This window comes from Salmo salar, chromosome ssa29 (assembly GCF_905237065.1).
Source record: "Salmo salar chromosome ssa29, Ssal_v3.1, whole genome shotgun sequence".
Taxonomy (NCBI): domain Eukaryota; kingdom Metazoa; phylum Chordata; class Actinopteri; order Salmoniformes; family Salmonidae; genus Salmo; species Salmo salar.
The window spans coordinates 13,900,001-13,926,676 of NC_059470.1; the positions used below are offsets into that span (position 1 = coordinate 13,900,001).

General features: G+C 45.0%; 1 protein-coding gene across 4 annotated transcripts in view; it reads left to right on the top strand.

Annotated features, from left to right (window-relative positions):
* Positions 1 to 26,676, top strand: part of LOC106590190 (transcriptional activator GLI3) — a 130,174-nt gene that overhangs the window by 79,243 nt on the left and 24,255 nt on the right. For 2 of the 4 annotated variants that reach the window (XM_014180925.2, XM_014180928.2), the window contains 5 exons: positions 15,121 to 15,335; positions 19,800 to 19,955; positions 23,220 to 23,421; positions 25,110 to 25,329; positions 26,478 to 26,591. In XM_014180925.2, coding sequence (XP_014036400.1) covers positions 15,121 to 15,335; positions 19,800 to 19,955; positions 23,220 to 23,421; positions 25,110 to 25,329; positions 26,478 to 26,591 — 907 coding nt within the window. The remainder of the gene's footprint in view (positions 1 to 15,120; positions 15,336 to 19,799; positions 19,956 to 23,219; positions 23,422 to 25,109; positions 25,330 to 26,477; positions 26,592 to 26,676) is intronic. The other 2 variants (XM_014180927.2, XM_014180926.2) reach the window with 2 other exon arrangements.

The window sequence follows — 26,676 nt, forward strand, 5'->3', positions numbered from 1 at the left end:
AAATAGGATATTTATTAATATTACATTCACAGCTACATAACTATTTTAATTGAAAGAGTAGGTTGTACTGTATAAATTGTTATAAAATGTTATTTTGCCGTACATCATATATTTTTGTTTCCACCCAACTCAACATACACATTTTTTTTCCTTTTCCTGATTTTGAAATACACCAAAATAAATTAGAACATGCACCTGGCGATTCAGATTTTTATCGAGTAGTAAAAATAAGGTCAAATGAATAACCCAGTTGTTTCTCTGTACATTTCCATTGGTCTTTGTAGGTTTCATTCCTTTAAGACTATACAGAAAATTATTTATTTGACTGCAAGAATAATATCTATCTATCTACTAGTGACTTTTTCAATTTCCACATGTAACATATTAGTACATTTGATTTTCTGTACAGAAATCGAATGCCTTCCTGTTTATATTTGAGATCTCAATTTGTAGCTCGCCCATGTTGCACAATGGAAGAGAGAGAGTCTGGAGGAGAGGAGATAACAGACAGGTGCTAACAGCTAGCCGTGTGTGTCAATCAGCATGTCAGTGTGTGTGTGTTTGTATGTGTGTGTGTGTGTTCAATCTGCCTAAGGTTAACAAAGCACTTGTGCTCAACTGTCAATTTCATAATGGGAAGATTCGACAACTGTGTCATTACATCACTCGCCATTTAAAATATTAAGTAGGGTTTGTTGAATAATGCTTTTCATCTTTAGATTTTTCTACCAAATAAATTAAGATTCAGAAAATAAAAACCAGATACAATTGTAATTGTGCAAAAGGAGTGTATGGACACTATATGCTACAAAATAAATTACAACAATGGAAGTGATTAATTGTGATTTCAATTGACCTTTAATATCTATTTTTAAAATACCACCAAGCAACCATTATCACAGCATTCTACCTTTAACATTCCCTCTGTTATATCCCTTTCATATACAGACCAAAATCCCACTAATTGACCATGCCTGCCTTTTATACCAGCCTTTTCGTATATCTAAAAGGGGCAGGGGGTTAAAAACATGGCAAGTTAAAAGAGACACCCTGGTTCGAATCAAGACTGTATCACAACCGGCCGTGATTGGGAGTCCCATAGGGCGGCGCACAATTGGACCAGCGTCGTCCGGGTTTGGCCGGATAGGCCGTCATTGTAAATAAGAATTTGTTCTTAACTGGCTTGCCTAGTTAAATAAAGGTTAAAAAAATATATAATAATTTTAAAACAGCCACCAAAAAAAAAAAAAGGCCACGATTCCTGCATTTTCACAGACCCTGTAATCAAAATAAAGGTATTGGGTCTATGTGAATGGTTCTCTGCTTTTTTGCAGGTAAATCCATTAACACTTCCATTGTTTAACACCTCCCTAAAATGCAAAAAGCCCCCATGGTTTAACAACACTCCACCACCCCTCCTTATTTGCTAGTTACCCGCTGATATGTATAAAAGGGATATTATACCTGCAAAAAAGTGGTAAATAAGGGACTGTTTAAAAGGGGGTCATATAAACATTGCCTTGTATTTTTTTTGTTGGTAAAATATCACATCTTCTGTCTGAAATGGGAATTAGTTCAAATGTAATTTTAATTACTATATACCAACTTAATTGACAATTACACATTTTGGAAAATGTACTCGTATTTTTTTGATTGATTATCGTAATGCTATTGATAAGGAAGACCTCGGTATTTCCCAGGATTCCAGGGCCCGTTTCATAAAGCCTCTCAGAGTATGAGTGCTGTTTGAGGATCAGTTTTTCCTTTTAAATTATAATGAATACATTTATACGGACAGGAAGATCTGATCCTAGATCAGCACTCCTGCTCTGAGATGCTTTATGAATACTGTGTTGACTGAGGGGATACCAGGCTTGTGGGAGGAGCCAGCTGTCACATTAAAGGGCTGTACATTCTATTAATTGGCTTATTAAAGGCCCCTCCCTCCTCATTAGCAACTATTACAAAACACTTGGGCCTATTACCCACAATGCACTCTGATGCTCTCAGAAACCAACCAATCTACTGCACTGGAGGTATGAGGTTCAGAGGGAGGGCAGAGAACAGCTGTTTGTTCTTGATGTTTGTTTCATCTTAGGATATTAATTTGCATGAATTGTTTTTAGACAGTAACATGCATTTGTACGAAAGAAAAACTGGAAAATAGATTTTGCTATACACAAAGTTCTACATTTGAGAAAATACACCAAATGTCATTACATCATGTCTGTTGTACCTTATAATAGTTGTTAGGTTAAGAAAAGACAAAATAATGTGATTGAAGAGAGAGTACAGTATGTTGTCGGTGTTGTGACTGAGACCCTTGCCCTGTGTAGGCAGGCAGAACCGGTCCGGCGGGCCGTCAGAAGAAAGTGTAGAAATGTGGACTTCCCATTATTCCATCTTGGGCTCGGGGCCCTCTGATCTCACTCTGGGGGCCAGTTATAGCAAGTAACAAGATCTAGGGAACAGGGCCGTAAATTCTGCCTGCTTTTCGCCAGAAAGCCTCCCCCCCAGTCCTCTCCATCCACTTCTCCCCTCATCAAGCTTCAAGTAAACGGAGGAAAACATGAATTTAACAATATATATTATTACCACAGGTTGCAGTTAAAAAAAAAAAAACGTCTGTTTAACATTCGTTAAACCGTTCCGATGACCATCGACAGCTTTAGCAGTGAAGGAAATGAGTTAATGATCTTCTCTCCACAACTGACTCTACCTCTCCTTTTCACTCCTCCTTATTAGGCCATTTCTCCATCCCCGTTCTTTCTTTTGAGCTATTGTGGCATTTCACCATGTTTCTTCTTCCTTTACTTCCTTCACGGAGGATATGGATCACATTCACATAAGGTACTCTATTCTTTCAGCACCGTATCTCTCTTATCCATTGAAATCTGGAGTCCATTATTCGTATAATGTGAGCCCATTATTCTAGTGTGAGAAGAACGTTTGCACCTGTCACACTGAGCTTAACTGTTTGGAATGAGCAACAGAAAGAGTCCATCTCTCTGCCGCCTCGGACTCCCGCGATTACCGCTCTCTCTCAGAGAGGGGTCAGCGTGTGACGTTTCTCACGCATCGTCCAGCGGGAGCTACACAAATACGCGCAGTCATGCACACAGCTACGGAGCGTCAGAACTGTTAAAAGCAACGCAACTAGCGTTTTGGTGCTGCTGAGTCTCTGTGTGCCTATGTCAGGCAGTTGCCTTTTTTGTGTATCCGAAAGGGATTGTTTTTTTATTTATTAAGTGAGAGACGAACATTGAAGTAAACTGGACTGGTAGACTGGAGAGTTCAGATATAGTTGTTGTCTTTAGATGTGCACATGGGGCATGATGTTTTCCGTTTGACTCGTATCGCAACCTTTGTAGTAGTCCACCTCTATTTAACTCACCAAAGTACTCTGACTATATAGAGAACTGTTTTATATATGTGCTGTGTGTCCTCCTTACAGTAGCATAATGTGGTGGGTGAGATTGTGGACGGGTGTCAAATGCCCTTCTTAGTGATGAGGTTCCTCGCGTACTTAACCAGCCCGAAGGTTGATCGTGCAGGACCGAGGCCTGGGATGGTCTGGTCTGGAGCAGAGGGGCACCACCACCATGCGACCCAGCACGTTCATGATTAAATATCAGGCAACTCCACTTGACATTTTATTAGTCCAGCAAGATGGATGAAATGGCATGAATAAAGTATGTTGTGTGTGTCTGTTCACTTTCCCACCCGCTTCTGCTGCCTGACTGCCTCCTCTACTCTGTCCAGGCAATGTTTTATTTACCTACCCCTCACTTTCCCCTAACGGGTATATATTAGGAAAAGTTGAATGGATTTGAAGTAGCTTTTTTCCGTGCTTGAAGAGGAAAGAGTTGATTCCTTCTCTTTCGCTTTCTTTTTCCTCCTCTCCATCTCCCTCTCCTCTCTTTCTCTCTCTCTCTCTGTCTGAAGGATTAGCTCTCTACAGGAGCGAGACTCTCCTTCCTGGTCACTGTGTGTTTTGTTTGTGATTAGCTCGGGTCCGTCTGTGCTGTGGCTCATTTCTGAGGCCCACTGTGACAGAGTGAATTGAAGTGGTTCACAGGGAGCTCTCTCTGACCACTACACTGATACACCGCTGCCCTAGCAGCCCGGGGCAATGTTACCTCTCATCTCTCTCACCTGGGCCCCCACCCGCACACACACCCTGACTGGCCCCAATCCCAACACCACAACTCATTACAGACGAGTAGAGTTAGTGAGGCGATGGGTTGTAGAGGATACCTGGCTATTTAAGGCACTGTGTGTGTGTGTGTGTGTGTGTGTGTGTGTGTGTGTGTGTGTGTGTGTGTGTGTGTGTGTGTGTGTGTGTGTGTGTGTGTGTGTGTGTGTGTGTGTGTGTGTGTGTGTGTGTGCGTGCGTACAAGGCACTGGGAGGATGGAGACATTTTCTGAGAGGATGTGCTGATGATGGATGTACTTCCCCTTCTCTTTCTGAAGTTGTTCTCTTTCAACACCCAGGAGTCCCCTTGTCTCCTCCCTGTAGCCCGGGGCATGCCAGAGGAACTCAAACAAGCCCTGTGAAAAAGGTTAAGTCCACTTGTATTTAATGTTGACTCTCACTTTGAACAAGGGCAACCAAGTGTGACTTTTTTGGAAAGTGAGATGAAGGGGATTGGTTAGAGTGGATTGTTCGGTGTTACTTGGGAGTACATTTAGCAAACCGTAAAGAACCGTAAAGAACCGTCAAGTATGACAGAGGAGCATAAAAAAGCAGGGAGTGCGACAGTGAGAAGAAAATCGTACAATATGTTACGAATTTGTAAGTGCTTAAGATCCCAAACTTCATCTTTAACTTCCAAGCCCCCTTAAAATTACAGGAAAAAAGAGTCATTTTGTATAATTTCACTTTCATGTTGTGATTTTTTTGTTGTTGTTGGTGTGTACACTTTGTTCATACGCTTTGGTAGACTTCCTTATCTCGATGGCTGAAATTACGTTTAATTACGGTGTGGAAATGGTTTTCCAAACAGCCTGTGAAAAAGCCTGCTGAGAAGTAAGCTGCAACATAAATGTTTCTTTAAAAAGGCAAAAACATTCACTCATTCATGGCAATTGTGTTTTGCCATAATTTGGAACAAAATTACAGGGCCTTTTATAGACAACTGAAAAAGTGTGTACTGATCCAGTTGACCTTGCCTAACATTAACTCAATGGTCACTTCCAAGGTCACACAGTACAGGAAGTATGGAGGAGGAAGTTGCCCTTAGACACTTATCTAAGGTACATTTTCCATCTCCCTCCCTAATGATTAAGGTACTTTAAATATATAATAACTGACCCTAGATCTGTGCCTAAGGGAAACGTCTACCCAGAGTGTACACTGATGGCTTTCACACGTTTGTGACTTCACACTGTCGGAGCGGTGAGTTCACAGGAGTGTGTGTGTGCGCGTTGTGTGTGTGTTGTGTGTGTGTCTGACACCTGGGCCCAGCTGTTATGACTTGAGCCCGTCACACTCACTGACTCCTGTTGAACAAAGCTTCTTATCCCTGTAATAGCAGGACAAATGTGCGATGTTCGCGTGCATGCGTGTGTTTGTCGACGCACATGCGTGTATGTGGAGCAGGAATTTTTGTTGTTGTTGCGTGTTTGTGTTTCTTGTGTGAGACACAGATCTAGCGCTCTCTCTCGTCTCCCTGTCCAGCAGCAGATAGTGGCGTGTAAAATGTATACAACATCCTGGCACTCCTCCAGAACCAACAGAGCTATTTATCCCACAGAGAGGGATTTCCTCCTTGTTGATGGGACCATGAATAGAGAACCCCCCCCCCCCCCTTCTCTGACCCTTTGATGTTAGGGGTCACAGAACTCCCAGGCCCCCCCCCAACCTCATAGTGCCAGGGGGGCATAGTTACACCCGGGCACGCCTGGCAACCCCATAGGTGCCCCTCCTGTCTCTCTCCTCCCGCTCTCTACCCTAAACACAAGCAGACACAGGCAGGGTTCATATTCGGGCAGAGTAGAGAGACATTCTGAAGCGGCGGTCACCAACCGGTCGATCACCAAACGTTTCTGTAAAAAACCCAACGGTAAAGCCTTGCGTTCTTATTTTTTGACATTTGTTTTCTGCTTCGTGCACTTGATTCAGCAGCCGGGAAGGCACAGTGTTGCCATTTTGAACCATTTCATCTGTCTGAAGGTAGAACTCCGCCTACCCGGCAGGCCCAGAGAGCAAATCAAGTGCACCTATAGGCCTACCGCTGGCCAATCAGATAGATCACCGTGTCAGTTTGCTCGAACCGTAGACTGTAAAAAGAAGCCTTCGAACGCACAGCTAAGTTGATACTGTGAGATTTCAAAACTTTTAAAACCACGACCAGAGAGAGACTCAACAAATACAGCAAATAGCTGCTGTTTTTACGAGTAAGTATAAGTTGTTATTCAGCACTGTCAACACTTTGTTCAAAACTTTTATAAGCCTTAAAAGGCGTGCTCTCCCTACTCCCACACGCTACAACCGACACTGTCGCTGCATTAAATGAGCATAAATGATTGTTTCTTTAAGCTTGCGTTGTTATGATTAACGGTTTGTGTCTTTTTTAATATCTAGTAATATTTCAGTGTATCTGGTCATAGGAGTAACAACATGAATTGGTGGATGAGGCCGAAGTAATGCAGTCCGACTTGAGTTTCGCCATCAGCTGGAAGACTGTGTCCCCTTTTCTCAGTGGAGGGAAGGAGGGCGGATGGACGGTGAGGCGGGTGAGAGGCAGACTCACCGCTGCTCCCTCCCTCCCCTTAGACTGACCATCAGATGAAGGCCATCAGTCCAGTAAAAAATATATATATATATATATATTATGCTCACTCTGCTGTGCCTTACAAGTAATACAACAAATGATCTATTACCATTGTGATCATATAATAATATATATTTTCAATATGGTCTGAGAAGAACAACATTGGCAGGGCAATTCAAGCATAGCCAATAGGCAGTGATAATGTAATGGGCCTGTAACCTACTGCACAAACCTCATTGCTACAGAACTGTTTTGAATTAGTTCATGTTGCATAGGCTTGCATATTTTAAGTGAGAAAATAAAATCTGAGCGGTAGATCTCGGCTTGCATTTTGTCTCAGGAAAGGTTGGTGACCCCTATTCTAAATGGTGTTGATCCCTTCACTACGGTGGTGGGAGCCAAACACCATGAAGGTAAATGGTAGGATGAGGTTTAGGGTTTATAGGTGCCCCTTTGAGTTACAAGTACACTACAGTTCTATAGCGTTGCCTTTGAAATCATTGGACTGTCTAAATCACACATTTACCCTTCCTTGCATAAGGCAATAAACCAATACCTGTAATTTCAAACCAGCTTTAATCTGATTTGTACTCAAAATGTAAATGTGCACGGTTCATAACTACTGCTGCTGCTCGTTAGTCAAACTTTCTTCAAACCATGCAGCCACGTGGAACAATGTTATTATTGGCTTGACTTGAGATTAGGATTTCTTGCTGTCAGTAGCTCCTAAATGACTCCTGAGAAGTGACCATATACTGTTTCTCTTTGAGCTCCTCACTTCCATCTTGCCTGACGTTTCACTGTTAGTCTACACCTGTTGTTTTGCGAAGCATGTGACAAATAACATTTCATTTGATTGGAGGCCGTTCTCTCCTGCAGTATACATGCCAAGCTGTCGCGCCAAAACACAACACTGGGTCTAACGCGCACACACTCAAGCATGCACGGACACGCTCGCACACACACACACACACAGCCTGTTAACCAGCTTCAGTAGTTAATGACGTGGCTGTGCTATAGAGAGACGATTGCTAGGTAACAGTTTAAAGCTAGGCAGGATTGTGTGTGTGTGTGTGTGTGTGTGTGTGTGTGTGTGTGTGTGTGTGTGTGTGTGTGTGTGTGTGTGTGTAATGTCCTAGCCATTAACTCCCTGTAATTGGGACCAGAGGTTTTACGTCCATTATATCTATAAGTGGCAGTCTGAGTCTAGGCAGACTACTTGGATTTCAAAATGAAATAAGCCTAAGTTTAATCACCTCTGCTATATAATTGTCATTACTAATATGGAAAAGGCAACTCAGTTTATATTCGGTAGGAGTAACGTGGCGCAATGCCAAAATGTAGAAATGTCACGATTTCCATACTCATTAAGGTTAGTAAGCACCATATTAACATACAGACACTCTCTGGCGATTTCTCTCGTATACCCAGACCACAAATACACACTTTCTCTCAGTAGTGAAGGAGTCATGCTCTCTCTCTCTCTCTCTCTCTCTCTCTCTCTCTCTCTCTCTCTCTCTCTCTCTCTGCTCTCTCCTCTTTCTGTCTGTCTCTCTCCTTCTCTCCCTCCTCGTCGTTCTCGTTCTCTCTGTGTCTGGGCTGGCTCAGGCTCTGTATAGCCGTGGCCTCTTTGATCTCAGTGAAAGGGTAGGAGCTTTAAAGCGTCTGCTGTTTCCGCCGTCAGGAGCCCCTCTCTTCCTCTCTGGTTTAGACTTTCAGAGGGGTGGCAGGGAGGGATGGAGGGAGAGGGGGGGGGACGCTGTCAAGCTGGGGCCAGGAGAGGCCTCTGTTGCCTGACTGATCTCGGCTCCTCTCCTCTCTCAGCCGGTCTGGGAACAGAAGCAGCCACCCTCTCTCTTTCTCTTCACATTTTCTCTGGTGGATGGATGGATTGATGGAGGGTGTAGGGAGTGTTGTAGTGACCTGATTCTGTGCTGTTTCTATGTGGTGTATAGGGAACTATACATGCACTATATAGGGAATAGGATACTGTTTGGGAGGGTCCCTCTGTGTATACAGCACCCATATTCTTCGCTATGTGTTGACTAAGTGGTAAGGGTGGTGCTGGGAGTTGCACTGTGACACTAGAGCATCCACAAACACTGGTTAGATGTCTGCCTTTTTGCCTAGCTTTTCTTCCACTTTTGCATGTATCGTAAAGTTGCCTTGAAATGTTGGCTAAAGGGTTGTTCTGATTTGGTTGTCCATAGGATGTTGTTTTGGTAGGGCAGTCTCTCTGCCCTGACAGCCCTACTGCAACTCTTCCCTCCACCACAATAATACCCTCTGTGGTTCTGTGAGGTCATCATCCCTCGCCACAGTGCTGTGTTGACATTGGAGCACTCCCCCCAAAAAACGATATAATCATCGTAGGCATAATGTTGATACAACCTTGCCCATTTACGGAATTAGACCAGCTTTACATGGAGACACACACCACGAAAAAAAACTGTATCGTATTTATATTAATATAGGAAAGTGTATATACTCTTGCCAGAATGAGAAGAACAGTCCAGAATCCACAGACCGCTCCATGTCAACATGCAATATGCGTCCCAAATGTCACCCTATTCCCTATTTACTGCACTACTTTTGACCTGGTATTGGGCCCTGGTATAAAGTATAAAGCCCGATGTCTCTGAGAGCAGTTCTGGCAGGAGAGGAGAGGCCATGTGAGAGGAAATGGTTTCCATATGGATGCAACTCCCTCTTTCCCTCTTTCCTAGGGGCCAGCATGCAGGATATCGTCTTAGAGGAGCTCATAGGAACCAAGCAGTGGAGGAGTGGAGGAAGGGGAGAGGGAAGAGAGAGTGTCTTTTTTTTTTTTTTGTTGGTCTCGCTGCATACCGTGACCCTGCTAAGCCAGGGCGTCTCGAGCTCCCCGGGGTGCAGCTTTGATGTAAATCTTAAATCAGGTGTAACTAAGACGCTAGGTACCTCACTCGCCGGGTACCTCTGGGTGCGCACACACAAACACACACACACACACACCATCAGATTCCTCCCTGTCAGAATGCACTCCATCGTAATGATTCATGTGTACAAGCAGATCCACTGGTCACCTTTCTCTCTCTCTCTCTCTCTCGCCCACATGCACACAGCCACCCCTCCCTACCATCTATCTCAGTCCTGTCCTCCTCAAATCCCCTCACACCCAGCTATAGACCTCCTGAGTCCACTCCTCTCCTCCTCTTTCCTCCTCCTGTCACTCCCCCTCTCCCTCAAACTTCACATTGGCTAAACTACTCCACTCCCCATCCCTCCCTCCCCATTCATAGCCCACCTGCACACCCCTCCCTCTTATCTCCTTCCATTTCTCCCCCTTTTCAACTGCTGTATCACCCCTGACTCCCTCGCCTCGCCTCACCTCACCAACCCTCCTCTATCCCAACTCTGTTCTTCATACCATATACTCTCCCTCCCTCCCCACCACTCTTCTTCCCTTATAACTCTACCACTCCCCTCATCTCTCCCACATACTGTATACCCTCTCCTTGGCTCTTCCCCTAAAACCCCTCACCTCCCCTGTCCCACATGTTGCCTCTCCACCTCCTCCCAAAGTACGTCCCCCTTCTCCTTCCCCCTCTCCATCTTTACCACATGTCTTCCCTCTTTCTCTCCCCCTGACCACATGTACTGCGTTACCCTCTCCCCACATTCTCAACACACGTCCCCCCCTCTCATCTCCTTCTCCTCCCTCTCTCTCTCCTTCCTACCCCCCTCAGGCCCTTCTCTTTAGCTCTTATGCGCTAAATTAATTGGAAAAACAACGGGACGAGAGCCGTTTAGCCGGGGTCACCGTGTAGAGACGCGGCCAGCGCGTGACAGGGTTAATCATCGTCATGACGATGGAGGGGAGGGCTGGCTGGCTGGCTGGGCATGTGGAGGACTCTGCTCCGAGCCTCGCAGCACTCTGTTAGTCCACTGCCCTAGACAGATGACACTCTCTCTTTCACACTGTCTCTCTCTTGCCTTTTCTCTCTCTCTCTCTCTCAATCTCTCACTCTCTCTCTCACACACTCTTACTCTGTACTGATTATCCACAGTTTATGTGTGTCCAATAGTCACTTAGTTGCCCAGTTTCTAGTTGTAGTAAGTGTTACAGACCGTTAGTCTTTCTCTGAAGTAATTGTATTGAAGCCATTTTGTTTTCTGGCACCAGTGGGTGATGGGTATTAGGGTAGGTACAGGTGGTGAATATTGAAGCTAGAATGCTGTTGAAGATATCTATATTCTGCACTCACTTTGCTTAGTGCTGATACTGTTACACTTTCTCAGTGTAGTGTTACAGTAAATAATGTGTGGGTATTGTTTTAACACTGCATGGTGTAAAGCTTAATTTGCATAATTCCCAGGGTGCCTTTTCTTTTTCGAGTGAATTCTAAAGTTACCACCCATGACTGCATTTGTTAGTGACAGAGACATTGTTATTGAATGATTTCATTTTAAAGGCCTGGGGCCTATGCAAATGCCAGCATTAAAATATGACACTAAAATACATATATCATTAGGCTTTACTTTGATGGCCTAGTTATACCCTAACACAGTGGTGTTAGGAAACTCCTGAGTTGCAGGCCACATCAGGCCTGCAAGTCACCTTATGCTGGCTTGCAAAGTGGTGTGTAATTCCTATTGGAATGTTATTCAGAATGACTGTCAGGGTTAGGAAAGTTGATAAGAAGACTACCCAAATCACTTAAACTGGAACAACCATTTCAGTAACATATGCAATAAATCTAACTAACTGACTGGATTAGTTTAGAAACATGTATGTTATTTATCTTTTTGTAGCAATCAATGTACATGCAAAAACACAGATATCCAAAACAATCCTAAAAAAATCGACCAAATTTGTTTTAATAATAATCAACCTGCTGTAGAGCATGCTGGGAAATATGATGATGATGGGTGTGGTTTTTATGGGACTGTTTTAATCTCCACAGTGTACAACAATAACTCTGGTTATTAACAACACTGGGGGTTATTTTACACCAATGAGTGTTAATTTCACTCTTAAAGAGTGAATGTTACTCTGGCCAATTTGCTGTGTACACACACACACACACAAGCTTGTACCCCGGAGTGGCTATGCCCTCTGCCAATGATAGAGGAAGTAAAACTTTTCTCATGACTCCGAATAGGAGACGTGCAGAACCAATCCTTGAGGATGGAGGTGGTGTCATAGTCAACGTGACCTCTGATACTAGTGGAATCATCAGTTTCATTGACCTTGAGTAACTCGCTAGTCATTTGTTTTCAAGGCTACTGGTTCTCAAGAAACCCCAAGCTAGTCCAGAAGCATGTAAGGTTGCACTCCCAAAATGTATATATTTTTTTCCCTGAATACTCTTTTGCAACCTTTTACTTCAATCAGCTTCCTTTGCATTGTTTCCTGAATAGAAACATCTCCACTTAAGAGGATAAGAGTACTCCACACATAACTGCTACAGCATCACAGAGACCATGTCGTCATGCACTCCACACAGAAGGAAAGAGAGCGCTTTCAAACTCCTTGTGGGTTATTTGCCGCAAGCTTGTTGAAAAGTATAGAGGGTGTGTGTGTGCTCCAGTATTTCCGCTCCTCAGAGTTCATTGTTGGCCTGAGCTCTTTCATTAAGGGGCTGTGATAGGGAGGGAGGTGAGGGGACAAGAGTAGCCGGTAGGGGACTTGGGGACAGGGTCCAAGGGTGTAATTGGGATGTTCCGGTCCCCTGGCCTCGCTGAAGATCACTCCGATCCAAACTCTGGGCCCTTCCTTCACATTACATGACTTACTCTCTCTTTCTTTCTCTCTCTTTCTGTTGAACACTCCTTTCTTTCTTTCTTTCTTTCTTTCTTTCTTTCTTTCTTTCTTTCTTTCTTTCTTTCTTTCTTTCTTTCTTTCTTTCTTTCTTTCTTTCTTTCTTTCTTTCTTTCTCTCTCTCTTTCTACCTCCCCCTCACCTCTCCCCCTCTCTCTCCTGGGGACCATAGTGACAGGTCAGTCCTATGAAGAGCCCGCAGTGGAGGAGTGGAGGGTCTAATTCACTCTAATCTCCCAGCCTCTTAATGTCTAGGCTGATATGTGGATTTCTCCTCATCCTCCAGGGAGGGGCTTTGTCTTCAAGGCCATCATTATGAAGTTCTCAAGCTCTCTTAGCCAATTATAAAACTGGACCGGTATTAGTCGATTCTTCTGAACTTCTTCCTCAGGAAATTCACTCCGGTGTAGCGAGCCAGATTTCTAGGTTCTAATGTACACATTTGCTGTGTAGCGAACAGGATTTTTCATACAGCACATTTTGTTTCACAATGTCGTTTTTGGTAGACAGACAGCTATTGTTTGTGGTAATGACTGAGTTCACTACCCTTACCACGTAAAGTTCTTTAGACACTTGAATGTGCCCTAAATACAACCTAAATAGATATCTAATGGGTTTATATCTAATCGATAAATGTTTTTTTGACAGGAATGCATAGTTATGAGAAGTGCTAGCTTCTATAGCGAGACATGGTGGCTAGTCTAGTGGTGAAAGTGGCCTGACGTTTTGGTCTGATTAAGACACAGTGGTGAAAGCAGCCTTTGATCTGAGGAAATGTCTGTGGAGGGAGCAGGAAGAATGCAGCTCTCTCTTTCCCCTCTCTCTCTCTCTCTCTCTCTGCTCGGGCCCTGTAGAGTGCAGATGGAGGGTGATAGTGTCACCATTCATTTGCTGGCATTGCCAGTCGGCTGACTGGGAGTGGAGAGGAGGAACACATGGCTATTTCCATAATATTTCCATGAGCATGATACTTATGTGTGTCCTAAACCATATAAATATTAGTGGGCTAGACTTTTGAAACGTACAGTGCTTTCAGAATGTATTCACTCTGCTTGACTTTTTCCACATTTTGTTTTGTTACAGCCTGAATTTAAAAATGATTAAATGTAGATTGTTTTGTCACTGACCTACCCACAATACCCCATAATGTCAAAGTGGAATTATGTTTTTGGACATTTTTACAAATGAATTCAAAATGAAAAGCTGAAATGTCTTGAGACAGTAAGTATTCAACCATTTTGTTATGGCAAGCCTAAATAAGTTCAGGAGTAAAAATGTGCTCAACAAGTCACATAAAACATTGAATGGACTCTGTGTGCAGTAATAGTGTTTAACATGATTTTTGAACGACTACCTCATCTCTGTACCACACATACATAAGGTCCCTCAGTCGATCAATTTCAAACACTGTTTCGACCACAAAGACCAGGGAGGTTTTCGAATGCCTCGCAAAGAAGGGCACCTATTGGTAGATGGCCAAAAATAATAAAAGCAAACATTAAACATCCCTTTGAGTGTGGTGAAGTTATTAATTACACCTTGGATGGTGTATCAATACACCCAGTCAATACAAAGATACAGGCATGGTGACTTTAAAACCGTTACAGTTTAATGGCTGTGATAGGAGAAAACTGAGGATGGATCAACGACATTGTAGTTACTCCACAATACTAACCTAAATGACAAAAGAAGGAAGCCTGTACAGAATAAAAATATTCCAAAACATGCATCTTGTTTGCAACTAAGACACTAAAATTATACAGAAAAAAAAAACAAATGAGGCAAAGCGATTTACTTTCTGTCCTGAATACAAAGTGTTATGTTTGGGCCAAATCCTACACATTACTGAGTACCACTCTCCATATTTTCAAACATAGTGGTGGCTGCGTCATGTGTGTGTGCTTGTAGTCATTAAGGACTGGGGAGTTTTTCAGGATAAAAAGAAACGTAATGGAGCTAAGCACAGGCAAAAGAGGAAAACCTGGTTCAGTCTGCTTTCCACCAGACACTGGGAAATGAATTCACTTTTCAGCAGGACAATAACCTAAAACACAAGGCCTACACTAGAGTTACTTACCAAGAAGACAGTGAATGTTCCTGAGTGGCCGAGTTACAGTTTTGACTTAAATCTGCTTGAAGCTCTTAGAGAGGTACCCAGAAACACTCACAGCTGTAATTACTACCAAAGGTGATTCTAACATGTATTGACTCAGGGGTGTGAATACTTATGTAAATGTGATATTTCTGTATTTAATTTTCAATACAATTGCAAAAATGGATAAAAACACGTTTTCATTACGGGGTATTGTTTTTAGATATATTGAATCAATTTTGAATTCTGGCTGTAACACAACAACATGTGGAATACTTTCTGGAGGCGCTGATAACTTCTATGGAATCTGGCGTCTATATACAACTTCTGATGAGCTTTTACAAAACAGAAGTTTGAATGTCAATCTAAGGTCTTAGATTGACTGTAATATCTCACACTATCAAAGAAGAGTTAATGTACTTATTTCCTCTATATGTTTTTCTCCCCATTTGTCTGTGTAGGCCTCCTTCGCTGGCCGGCAGCCCGGCGTTCTCCGACATCTCCCTCATCCGGATCTCCCCCCACCGGAACCCCTCCGTGGGGGCTGAGTCACCATTTAACCCTCCGCACCCGTACATCAACCCCTACATGGACTACATCCGCTCGCTCCACTCCAGCCCCTCCCTCTCTATGATCTCTGCAGCCAGGGGCCTCAGCCCTGCAGACGGTAAGTCCCCACACTCACAACACACTAGCTGCTTCCCGAACGCCACCCTGTTCCCTAGAGTGCACCGTATCGGACCAGTTCCCATAGGGCTCTGGTCAAAGGTAGCACACTATATATGGCCCTGGTCAAATGTAGTGCACTTTATTGGGAATAGGGTGCCATTTGGAGGCTGAAACTCTTCCTCTCATGAGCCCCCATACAGTCATGCATTATTATGTTAAGGCATACAGAGTCCCACCATATCCGCTGATTCTGATCAACATACTACATACTTCTCTGTAATCTATCTTCCACTTGACTATAAATCCCAGCGCTAGCTAGCTGTACTTAAAACAATGCAATGTGGTACAGTACCACAGAGACCTGGCCCCCTAGAGTCCCTAAGGGCCCTTAGCTTTGCAGGAAAATGGTCTACTTTGTTGATCAATAGGTTCAGCTATTAAGAGTGTACAGTTTGATCCCTGTCATGAGGTGCTTCATGTCAAACAAAGGTCATGACAGAGGTGACTGCATTCATTTACTTGAACTGTGTGCAAGTGTCTGTCTGGCACGTGCACATGTGACTTTCTTTTGGTGTGTGTGTGTGTGTGTGCAGCACGTGCAGCGTGTGACTGTGTGTGCGTAGGGGGAGGTTTGACGGAGGTTCTTCTCTTTGAATCCGGGGATCAGTGGACCTCTGGAGGATGCGTCAGGGAGCAGGGGTCATGTACAGAGAGAAGTAGAGGGAGGCTCGGGTTCAAGGACCAGGGAGGGTAGGGTTAACAAGGGTGCAAATGGGCTACGTCCCAAATGGCACTAGGGCTCCGGTCAAAAGTAGTGCCCTGCATAGGGAATAGGGTGCCATTTGGGATGCTGGCATGGTGCCCTGCAGGGACCGTTTTGGTTCCAGTCATAGATACAGCCTGGGAAATCAATTACAGTCTGTAGTGCATGTGCTTTTAAACATTCTCAGCAGTGCTGCTCTGCTCCATCCTCCTGGCCTGGACCTTTAATTGAAGCCTGGAGCTCACTTACTGAACAAGGCCAGCCTCCCCTACCTCTCCCAGGGGCCGTTGGTAATCACAGCGGTGGCTGGCTGTGTTCCATTCAGCTGGAGGAAAAGTTGAGGTGATTGTATTTGAGGTAGTTGAACGGAATGATACGACCACGTTGTTATGACATTGTCACTATACAAAAACGAAACGATTGTGTGGTGTTCAGCTAATGTGGCTTGGTTACTGTCACGGGTGCAGTCAGCTATGTTGTGTGCCCCAAATGGCACCCTATTCCCTCTGAAGTGCACTACTTTTGACCAATAAGGCTCTGGCCAAACTTATATGGAATAGGCTGCCATTTGAGACATGTCAGGGTCTCCAACTAAGTCCCTCAGTTCACCTCTGAACTACAGGTCCTATTAGGGCTTTTACTGGTCTCCTACCTTGTCCTCAAGTGCCTTTGTGAAGAGTTGGATAGAATGGGGGCACTTCCTCTATGCAGGAACTGAAAGCCTCTTCTCATCCTGGTCTCCCACTCTCAATCGCTCCTCCTCTCAACATGCATGGCGCTCTGTGCTTTAACGCGAGGCGGGCACTTCGGAAGGAGGTTTTATTCCTAGTTTCTCCATTACAAAGGGAATTCTCTGCTAGCGTTGCGTCACATCAAAATGCTCTTTGTGCTACATCAACTGTAAAAAATGGGAAATGAGGCAACTATTTTAATCAATCAAACAGTTAATTAACCTATCAGCCTTTTATGTTGTTAGTGTATTGTCGCGCATATAGGTTTTCTCCTGTTTCAGTCTGCACAGATTTCTTTTTACTGGAAGTACATTTGAATAATTATGAATTAATTAGCTGAATTGGTGGAAGATTTGAAGTGGGTGGGATTTAGTACCACCTATCTCTTCCTCTTTTTTTTCATCTACCTCCCACCATCACTCTCTCTAACCCTCTCACTCCTCTTCTTCTCACACTGGTGATGATAGAGACTGTGCTTACCCCTCTCATCCCATTGTTGCTCTTAAAGAGGGCCCTGTGACACCACCTACCACCAACTCCCGAGGCACACTGAGCTCCTTCTCCTCCACGTCAAATGCCACACAAGTCCCCCATCCTCCCCACCCCGCTTGCCCCCAGGATGGCACTACCCATGCCAGGAAATTCTGCAAAGCCCTTTCTGCGTACGAATAGAGAATGAGGCACATTACAGTTGAATGCAGAAGCAAAGCTAAAGCGGAACAACGAAGACAATTAAGAAACTCCCCCCTCCACTTAAGACATAATACCCAAACCGAATTAATTTGGGAATTTCTTCTTCCATCCAGTGAACCAATCAGAGATGCATATTGCCAGGCATACAGGCCGGCCTTGAGAGGAGATCTTTTCATCCCGCGTTTAATTTCTTTATTTATTTCTTCTCTTCTTTCTTTAAAATGGGAAGAAAAATAGAGGAATTAGCCGTAACACTTTGTGGGCTAAACTGATTTCATATTTGCATCCAAAACCACAGTGTCAGTCTTTTGTTCTCTCTCTTCTCTCCCGCTCTTTCTAGCCTTTTCTTGGTTGGGATATTTGCATATGGAAGAACGATTCCAGATGTTTATTTTTAGGATACGGTTCAAGGACTTATAGCTCTCTATAAGTAAGGGAAGAGGTTGGAAAGAGAGGCAGATTCAGAGGGGGAGAAAGGGAGAGAGAGGGAGTGGAGGAGAGAGAGAGAGTGATGGAGATTGAGAGGGGGCAGATTCAGAGGGGGAGAAAGAGAGAGAGAGAGAGGGAGTGGAGGAGAGAGAGAGAGTGATGGAGATGGAGAGGGGGCAGATTCAGAGGGGGAGAAAGAGAGAGAGAGAGGGAGTGGAGGAGAGAGAGAGAGTGATGGAGATGGAGAGGGGGCAGATTCAGAGGGGGAGAGAGAGAGAGAGAGGGGAGTGGAGGAGAGAGAGAGAGTGATGGAGATGGAGAGGGGGCAGATTTAGAGGGGGAGAAAGAGAGAGAGAGAGGGAGAGAGAGAGAGAGAGAGAGAGTGATGGAGATGGAGAGGGGCAGATTCAGAGGGGGAGAAAGAGAGAGAGAGAGAGTGATGGAGATGGAGAGGGGGAAGATTCAGAGGGGGAGAGAGAGAGAGAGAGAGAGAGAGAGAGAGAGAGAGAGAGAGAGAGAGAGAGAGAGAGAGAGAGAGGGAGTGGAGGAGAGAGAGAGAGTGATGGAGATGGAGAGGGGGCAGATTCAGAGGGGGAGAAAGAGAGAGAGAGAGAGGGAGTGGAGGAGAGAGAGAGAGTGATGGAGATGGAGAGGGGGCAGATTCAGAGGGGGAGAAAGAGAGAGAGAGAGAGGGAGTGGAGGAGAGAGAGAGAGTGATGGAGATGGAGAGGGGGCAGATTCAGAGGGGGATAAAGATAGAGAGAGAGAGGGAGTGGGGGAGAGAGAGAGAGAGAGAGTGATGGAGATGGGGCAGATTCAGAGGGGGAGAAAGAGAGAGAGAGAGAGGGAGTGGAGGAGAGAGAGAGAGAGAGAGTGATGGAGATGGGGCAGATTCAGAGGGGGAGAAAGAGAGAGAGAGAGAGGGAGTGGAGGAGAGAGAGAGAGAGAGAGTGATGGAGATGGGGCAGATTCAGAGGGGGAGAAAGAGAGAGAGAGAGAGGGAGTGGAGGAGAGAGAGAGAGAGAGAGTGATGGAGATGGGGCAGATTCAGAGGGGGAGAAAGAGAGAGAGAGAGAGGGAGTGGAGGAGAGAGAGAGAGAGAGAGAGTGATGGAGATGGAGAGGGGGCAGATTCAGAGGGGGAGAAAGAGAGAGAGAGAGAGGGAGTGGAGGAGAGAGAGAGAGAGAGAGAGTGATGGAGATGGGGCAGATTCGGAACGTGTTGCTGTTTCTTTATGCGTGCAGATCTGGCCAGATCTAGGCCTTTTGTTCCTCATGGAGTTTTATGGAACAGTGTGAAAGAGCAGGTTGAGTATCTGCATCCTGCAGCCCTGCTACGCTCCATAACACACACACACACCCCTAGACTTACCCATTGGCAAAACAACATCGGATGAGATATGATATGCATACCTGCATGAATGAACAATTCTGTTTAAAACCAAGACGTACAGTACTGTAAACTCTGAGTAAGCAGCTTGAAATCCCATCTGGGACCTAGTACACTACTTCAAAGCATGTCTGCGTCCCAAATGACACCCCATTCCCTATATAGTGTACTTTGGAATACAGATCATGCTCCTCATACATCAGTTCTGTTCCACTCTATACATGGTGTTGCTAATGTGCTCATTACATTACATTACATTACAGATGTGCTGAGTGTTCATCTACTGTAAGTTATCATGTATTTATTTGCAGGTGTTTTGTGGTAGGTGTTTCAGGCCTCTCTTACGGTGTCATTTTCTCACCTAACATGCATGTCTCCCCCCCTCTCTCTCTCGCTCTCTCCCTCTTTATCTTCCTGTCCTATCTACCTTCCCTTCACCTCCTCCCCCCTTCCTTAGTCCCTCACACAGGCCTGACCACTGCAGAGTACTACCACCAGATGGCTATCCTGGCGGGCCACCGTAGCCCCTACACGGACCTCCTCCCCTCCGTGGCCTCCACAGCCGGAGCCACCAGCAGTGCCCTGCACATGGAATATCTGCAGGCCGTGGAGAGTAAGTCTGCACTGAGCTCAACATACTGACCCAAACGTTCAAATTCAGTGGCTGTGTGTGTGTGTGTGTGTGTGTGTGGGGGGGGGGGGGGTCTCTGTGTGTCTGTCTCTGTGTGAGTCTGAATATTACAGATAGTGCAGGGAGAATAATACACCTATCTACATCAATCTGTTTTAAATGGAGCAAAACAACAATCCTACCAAACGAGTAAGGAGTAGCAAGAGATTCTAAACTGACATGATTTAAATGAGCCATTGTCATGATGTGCTGGGCTCAGGCCTGCCTGTGCAGAGGACTTATGCTAATGAGTTATTTTAAAGTGTAAATAGGAAATTAAAGGCACACGGAATCTTAGGGAAGGTCGGACAGCCTCACCCCTCTCCCTTTGATGAGAAGGTATTTAGTCAGCCAGCCGTCGCTTTCATGGAAATCCGGGGTGAAATCACCCCCCTATTCCTCCGAACAAACTAATTAAAACTAGCCAAACTTGCACGGCTATCAGAAAATTAATTGCTATTAACTGGGAATTGGAATGTCTCACCATTCATCATCACAGGGAGAAATCCTTTCTTCTGTGTCAACGTTTAAGATTAATAGAGTGAAACAAAACAATTAGGGCCACAGTTTCAAATGGGAGATGATGCCGTGGCTATGCTAGCTCTTCACTACTTCACAATCGCCTGTGATCATTGCCAGTAATAACTCGTTGTGTTTCAACAATGTGTGTTCCACACACACGCCAGGAAAATTAACACTTTAAAGCTCTTCCTTTGTGATATATAGATTTTAGAGGAGAAAAAGGCATATAGAGTGTGGCGTTATCATATCAAGAGGTTTTGGCTAATAATGGGGCCTAGTTGCGTCGAAGCTATCATAGTTTCAGTCAGTCTACTTCACATCAATGTAATTAGCTTAGGAGAGAGCCTGCTTAATGAAACAATGGTGCTGTCCTGGCTGTTTGGGGCTTCAATGGACCATTGTCACATGTTTTTACGCTCTAATTAGCTAGTGCTATTAGCTAGCTCTAATAGTTAGTGCTATGCTAACATCTGTATTTGAGCTGTATAATTAGCTATTTGGCAATTTTTCTATTGCAATAGTTTGTTGTGTTTTTTACCTGAGGTAATTGTAAGCTTACTGATCAAAAGGTCCCATCCTGTCCTTCCAACCGCCCCTTGAACCCTAAGAACGACAGCGTTTTATTTAATTCAATTCAGTTGAGGTAGTGGTTGGACAGTATAGCTGTGCTAGTTTTCATATTGCTGCTAATTTATGCCCATGATTTATCATGTAGGGTATATCCAGTGTATTGTTTAGAGGAGGAGGAGGAGAGGAGATGGGGAAAGGAGAGGTGTGAGAGGGCCAGAGGCCTCTTAGGTGGCCCTATTTTGGGGGTTTTGGGCTCCAAGCTCATGGTTTATTTTTACTGCCGTCAGTCAGTCTAGCCTGTCTGGCCCCTCCCTGTCCCGTCCGTGTGAATTAATGACGCTGTGCCTAACCAGCCGACCCATCCATAAATCACGGGGAAATTAGAGGGACACTCCGGCTACCCCGCTACGGGCCACGACGCTCCCCTCTCCCTCTCTTCTACCTCTCCTTCTCCTCCTGGTTGGGCCATTTATCATGTGGCTGCAGCATTAATAAACACAACTCCCAGGAGGCCCATGCTGTGATGGGACAGCCCCCCCCCTCCTCTACCCCCTCCGCGGTTCATTCCCCCCATCCTAACTCACCACAGGTGGAGGCAGTCCCTCACCCGTGGACGAGGGGCGTAGATTTTAGGAGGTTCGTTACAGAGAGATGCGTGGGGGATGTGGTTTGTGAGAGCATGCCACAGGTCGACCAGGGGGTAGGAGTTTGACTGAGAAGTGTGGCATTCGCAGGTTCACGAGAGTCGGTGTTTGGGTGAATACAGCTGGGTTTCCGAGGAACAAATTCCTCAAGGCGTTTGTATATGTGAGTGTGTGCCCCCAACCCCCGTCAAAGAGACAGAGGCAGGTTTTTATAGAGGCCAGAGCAGAGATAATGTAGAGAGGTTCCTCTCTCCTCTCTTCCTGGAGCTCCATGCTCTAAATACAGGCCTACGTATGCCAGAAACTTCACCACAGACACACACGCACACACACACACACACACACACACACACACACACACACACACACACACACACACACACACACACACACACACACACACACACACACACACACACACACACACACACACACACACACACACACACACACACACACACACACACACACACACACACACACACACACACACACACACACACACACAGTCAGACACAGACACAGACACGCAGACACACACACACTCATATGTACAACTGATTTCCATGTGAATGGATGCCTCCGTAATCGCTGGATGTGTCAGGCGAGAGCGAGCGTTTGAACATGAGGGAGGGAAGGATGGAAGGAGCGAGAGAGGGAGGAAGGGAGTGAGTACAGGGTAAGCTGGTTTTGTTTGCCCACGACAAAATAGAAAAGGAGAAACAGCTGAAATGTTTTTCCCTACCGAGTCTGAGTCACAAAGTCATTGTGTCAGTTCACGCACAAAGCGCAACGTCCCCGCAGCGTCTTTTCCCTCTGGTTTCTCCTCCCTCCGTTTCTTTACGTCTCCCTCTGGTTTTCCCTGTCTTGTTTGTGACATCTCTGAGTGAAAATACAACAAAAGTAATTTCTTAATCTGTACATGCGGCTCATTGTGTGTGGAGCGAGAGAGCGAGAGAGAAAGCAATAGAGAAAGGCAGTGTTGTTGGCTGCTTGGTACCTTTTCAAAGCCACTCATAGTAATTCCATTCAAGATTGACTGCATTTGAGTACTTGATTGCCATAACCCAGTCAGTAAAGAGCTTTGACATAAAAGGCATCCCTGTGTTGTCTTATATGAAGTTCATCCCTTGTCAGTTGCACACTTTCATTCAAAATAGCCTTTTGTGAGATAACCTTTTGTTTGTTGATTGGATTGAATTAGGTATGTCTCAGTCAGTGAAGCTCAGTCTACGTATGTTTGTCTGTGGTTAAAGCCAAAGTAGGCTACAATGCTATAAAAGCACTCAAAAAGACAAGACAAACCAATAAGACAAGCCAACAAATAAACATACAAAACCCGTATATGATAAAACACAACAGATTAATTAATCTCTCTCTTTCACCTAGTAAGTTTCTATCCAAAGAGGTTCTGTGGACTGCAGCTTCTTTGGATCTAATGTCTCTACTCTACTGCCGTCCTCTCCTGCAGGCTCTCGGTTCCCCAGCCCCAGGCTGACAGCGAGGCCCAGTCGGAAGCGGGCCCTGCCCATCTCTCCCCTGTCGGAGCACAGCTTCGACCTACAGACCATGATCCGTAGCTCGCCAAACTCCCTGGTCACCATCCTCAACAACTCCCGCTCCAGCTCCTCCACCAATGGCTCTTATGGACACCTCTCTGCCGGAGCCATCAGGTATGGGATAAGGCCTGCAAAATTCCAGTAACTTTCCCCAAATTCCCAGTTTTTCCAGAAATTCTGGTTGGAGGATTCCTGGATTTCCTGCTTATTTCAGCGATTTCTGAAAAACCTGGGAATTTTGGGAAAGTCGGGTATGGGATGATAAAAAGGGCCAACATTGTACACAAACATATCTTTCGGTCACTCTGGAGGACTGTGGGTAAGGGGATGGAGGGCCTGGGGCAGAGCCTATGTTTGTGTGGGATGTTGTTCTAGTGGAGGCGGGGGGGATGTATTAGGATGTGGTGGACCAGTGAGGTTTCCCAAGGAAAGGCAAACAACATGGGAGGAGGGCTGGCTTAGAGTCAATAAAGTTGGCTATACAGCACGGACAGATTTGTCACCAGGCTACTGTGTGTGTGTGTGTCTCCTTTGCGCCCCATCTCCTGGTGGGCCTTGTTCACCTATTTACCCAGTCTCCCTGGAGGCATGTGTCAGTCATCCACACACCCTGCCAAACACCACCCCCATGATACACACTATCACCGAAATGACAGAGAAAGAAAAAGAGAGAAAAAGAGAGAGGGAGATCCATACCCGGAGCCATTGATCAGCGATCTGAAAAGAGAACCTGATCAATCACAAGCCACTGTGGCCCATGTGACAGGGCCAATGATAGGGCCCCCAGACTGATGAGTGATATGACAAGCGGATGGGCCCCCAAATGCGTCTCGGCCCATTGATTTCCACTCGGTGCCTGTAATAAGCTCAGCAGACATATGGGTCCGGGCTGAGGCTGAGAACAGGCGTGAGGCAGGCAGAATGAATGGAGGCCCACCACGCGTGACTGCTATTGAACTATAGAGACTTGTGTTTACCTGGCGCTACCTCTGTTTATAGAGAGAGCTTTTACAGGACGGTGGGCGGTTTGGATTCTGTTTTAATCTATGGTGTATGTAAACACCCTAACTTTAATGTAGATCTATGGGGAAGGAAGAGTACCCATGATCTAGGTCTTTTTACAGTAGGGGAAAGCTAGCATGCAGACTGCAATGTGAAGTGACTGTAGTTATAGACTAGGCCTGATTATACTGTTGAGTTTGTACACAGTGGAGAGATTATGTAGTTTAACTAAGGTTGCACATTTCTAAGGTTCCCTACATTTTTATCCTTCTGTTTCCGGGAATCTGCAAATAGGGATTTCCAGAAAACTTTCGATTTTTTATATATATATATATATATATATATATATTTTTTTTTTTACATTATTTGTTTACCTTGATTTTACCAGGCATGTCAATTAAGAACAAATTCTTATTTACGATGACGGCCTGACAAGGGACCACAACAGCAATTTACGGTGCTAACAAGCTGAACATTCATTGCCAGGGATCTGTCTTGGGCCCTGTGGCTCCAGTGTTACAACAGCATCACAACTCCCGTCAGATTGTCCTCAGGGATGAGGAGCTAGCCAAAAAAATCTATTTATTCACCCTCTCCGTTTGTTTTCCCCTCGTTTTGCCTCGGTGCCATTGCAATTTCAAATACATGAGAATGTATTTTCATAGAGGTACAGTAATTGATCATTTGATAAATATTGATAATGGGAAAGGTTGTTTTAAAAAAAAATCCAGCACCTGCACAAAGTCTTGTTGTATGTTTCTCGTCAACTAAATACTAATCATAATATTGTTTCCCTCCAGTCCGGCTTTGAGTTTCGCTTACCCTCCCACTCCCGTGGCACTTCAGATGCACCAGCAGCTGCTTGGTCGGCAACCAGGGATCGTGGGTTCTGCATTCGGCCACAGTCCGCCCCTCATCCACCCCTCCCCGGCCTTCGCCACCCAGCGTCCAGTCCCGGGCATCCCTCCCCCTGGCCTGACCCCCAGCGAGCGCTCCGTCATCTCCAATGACTCCTCTCAGGTGAGAGACTTCTCCCTCCACTGTGGCAGAAGCCTCTGCGATTCATCATCACAGGTAATAGATAGATAGCGCTGCCATGTGCTAGCCGCGCGCTAGCAGCGTCCCGGGTAGCCTAAACAGGTACAAGGCACAGACAGGAAGAAGTAGAAACAGGCCACTCCGTGCTCTGGCCTCATGGGAGTGGGGGTCCCCTGGATGTGTTGTTTTGGACTGGGAACGTCGTTCCGGAACGTTCTGTTTCACGTGAGAAACAACAAGGGCCTTGTTAGCATAGGATCCCATCACTGACACCATTAATCACACAGGAGGAATACAAGGATTAAAACTGGAATATTGACATGGATGGATGGATTCCACGGTGTTTCCCTTTACCTCTCTCCATTCCTAATGTATGTGGGGGCTTGCATTTCAAGCAAATATTCAATTATTCCTTTTTATTTATACCTTCCAATTTTGGGGGGATTTTTTTCAACACGGCATCTGGTACGTTCTTCACCCTCTGAGGTTCCTAGTTGTGTTAGAGAACTATATAAATAATCTTCTGAAACTATTCCACCATTCTGTCCAACTCTGGGGAAACAACCAGAATCATATACTACCTTGCATTTCATATACTACCAATTTCATTTGTTCTATTTCTCCAAATACAACAAATGCAATTACACTCTGTCTATTAGCAGGATCTCAGTGACTCTAGTGTCAAGATGTCTCACTGTTAAATGGAAATGACATTCCATATTCCCGGAGTAAACATTCTAACTAAGAAGTCTAATTACACAGACACGAGCCAAGGAATCTTTCCAGGCCAGTTCAGCTTTCCTTTTTCCTTTTTTATTTCTGGCTCGCCTGCCTTGTAACAGGGAACTCCCCTTTGGCTCTCAGGGCCAGTCAGGCCAGAGTCAGGTCATCCAAAGGTGAAGCCGGATAGACAACCCCTGTATAAAATCTTTGGCTTATTAAATTTCCTCGAATTTAATAGTCAACAAGCTGTATTATGCTCCCTTTTAGTAGGATAAACTAGATCCCTTGAACAGTATCAAACAGAATGTAATCATACAATTGAATGTAAATGTTAATTTATGCTCATCATTTATGGTCATTCTATCATAAAGGATGTTGAAGTGAAGTTATTGTGGTTGTTCCTACAGACCAAACCCACTAGTGAGTCAGCGGTGAGCAGCACTGGGGACCCCATGCACCACAAACGCTCCAAGATCAAACCGGATGAGGAGCTACTCAGCCCAGGGGCCGTATGTTGCCAGGTGAATTTAACTGCTCCACCATTTATCATGTAGTCCAATGAACAGATATCCTTATCCAGTATTAGAAAAAGGGGTATGCTTATGG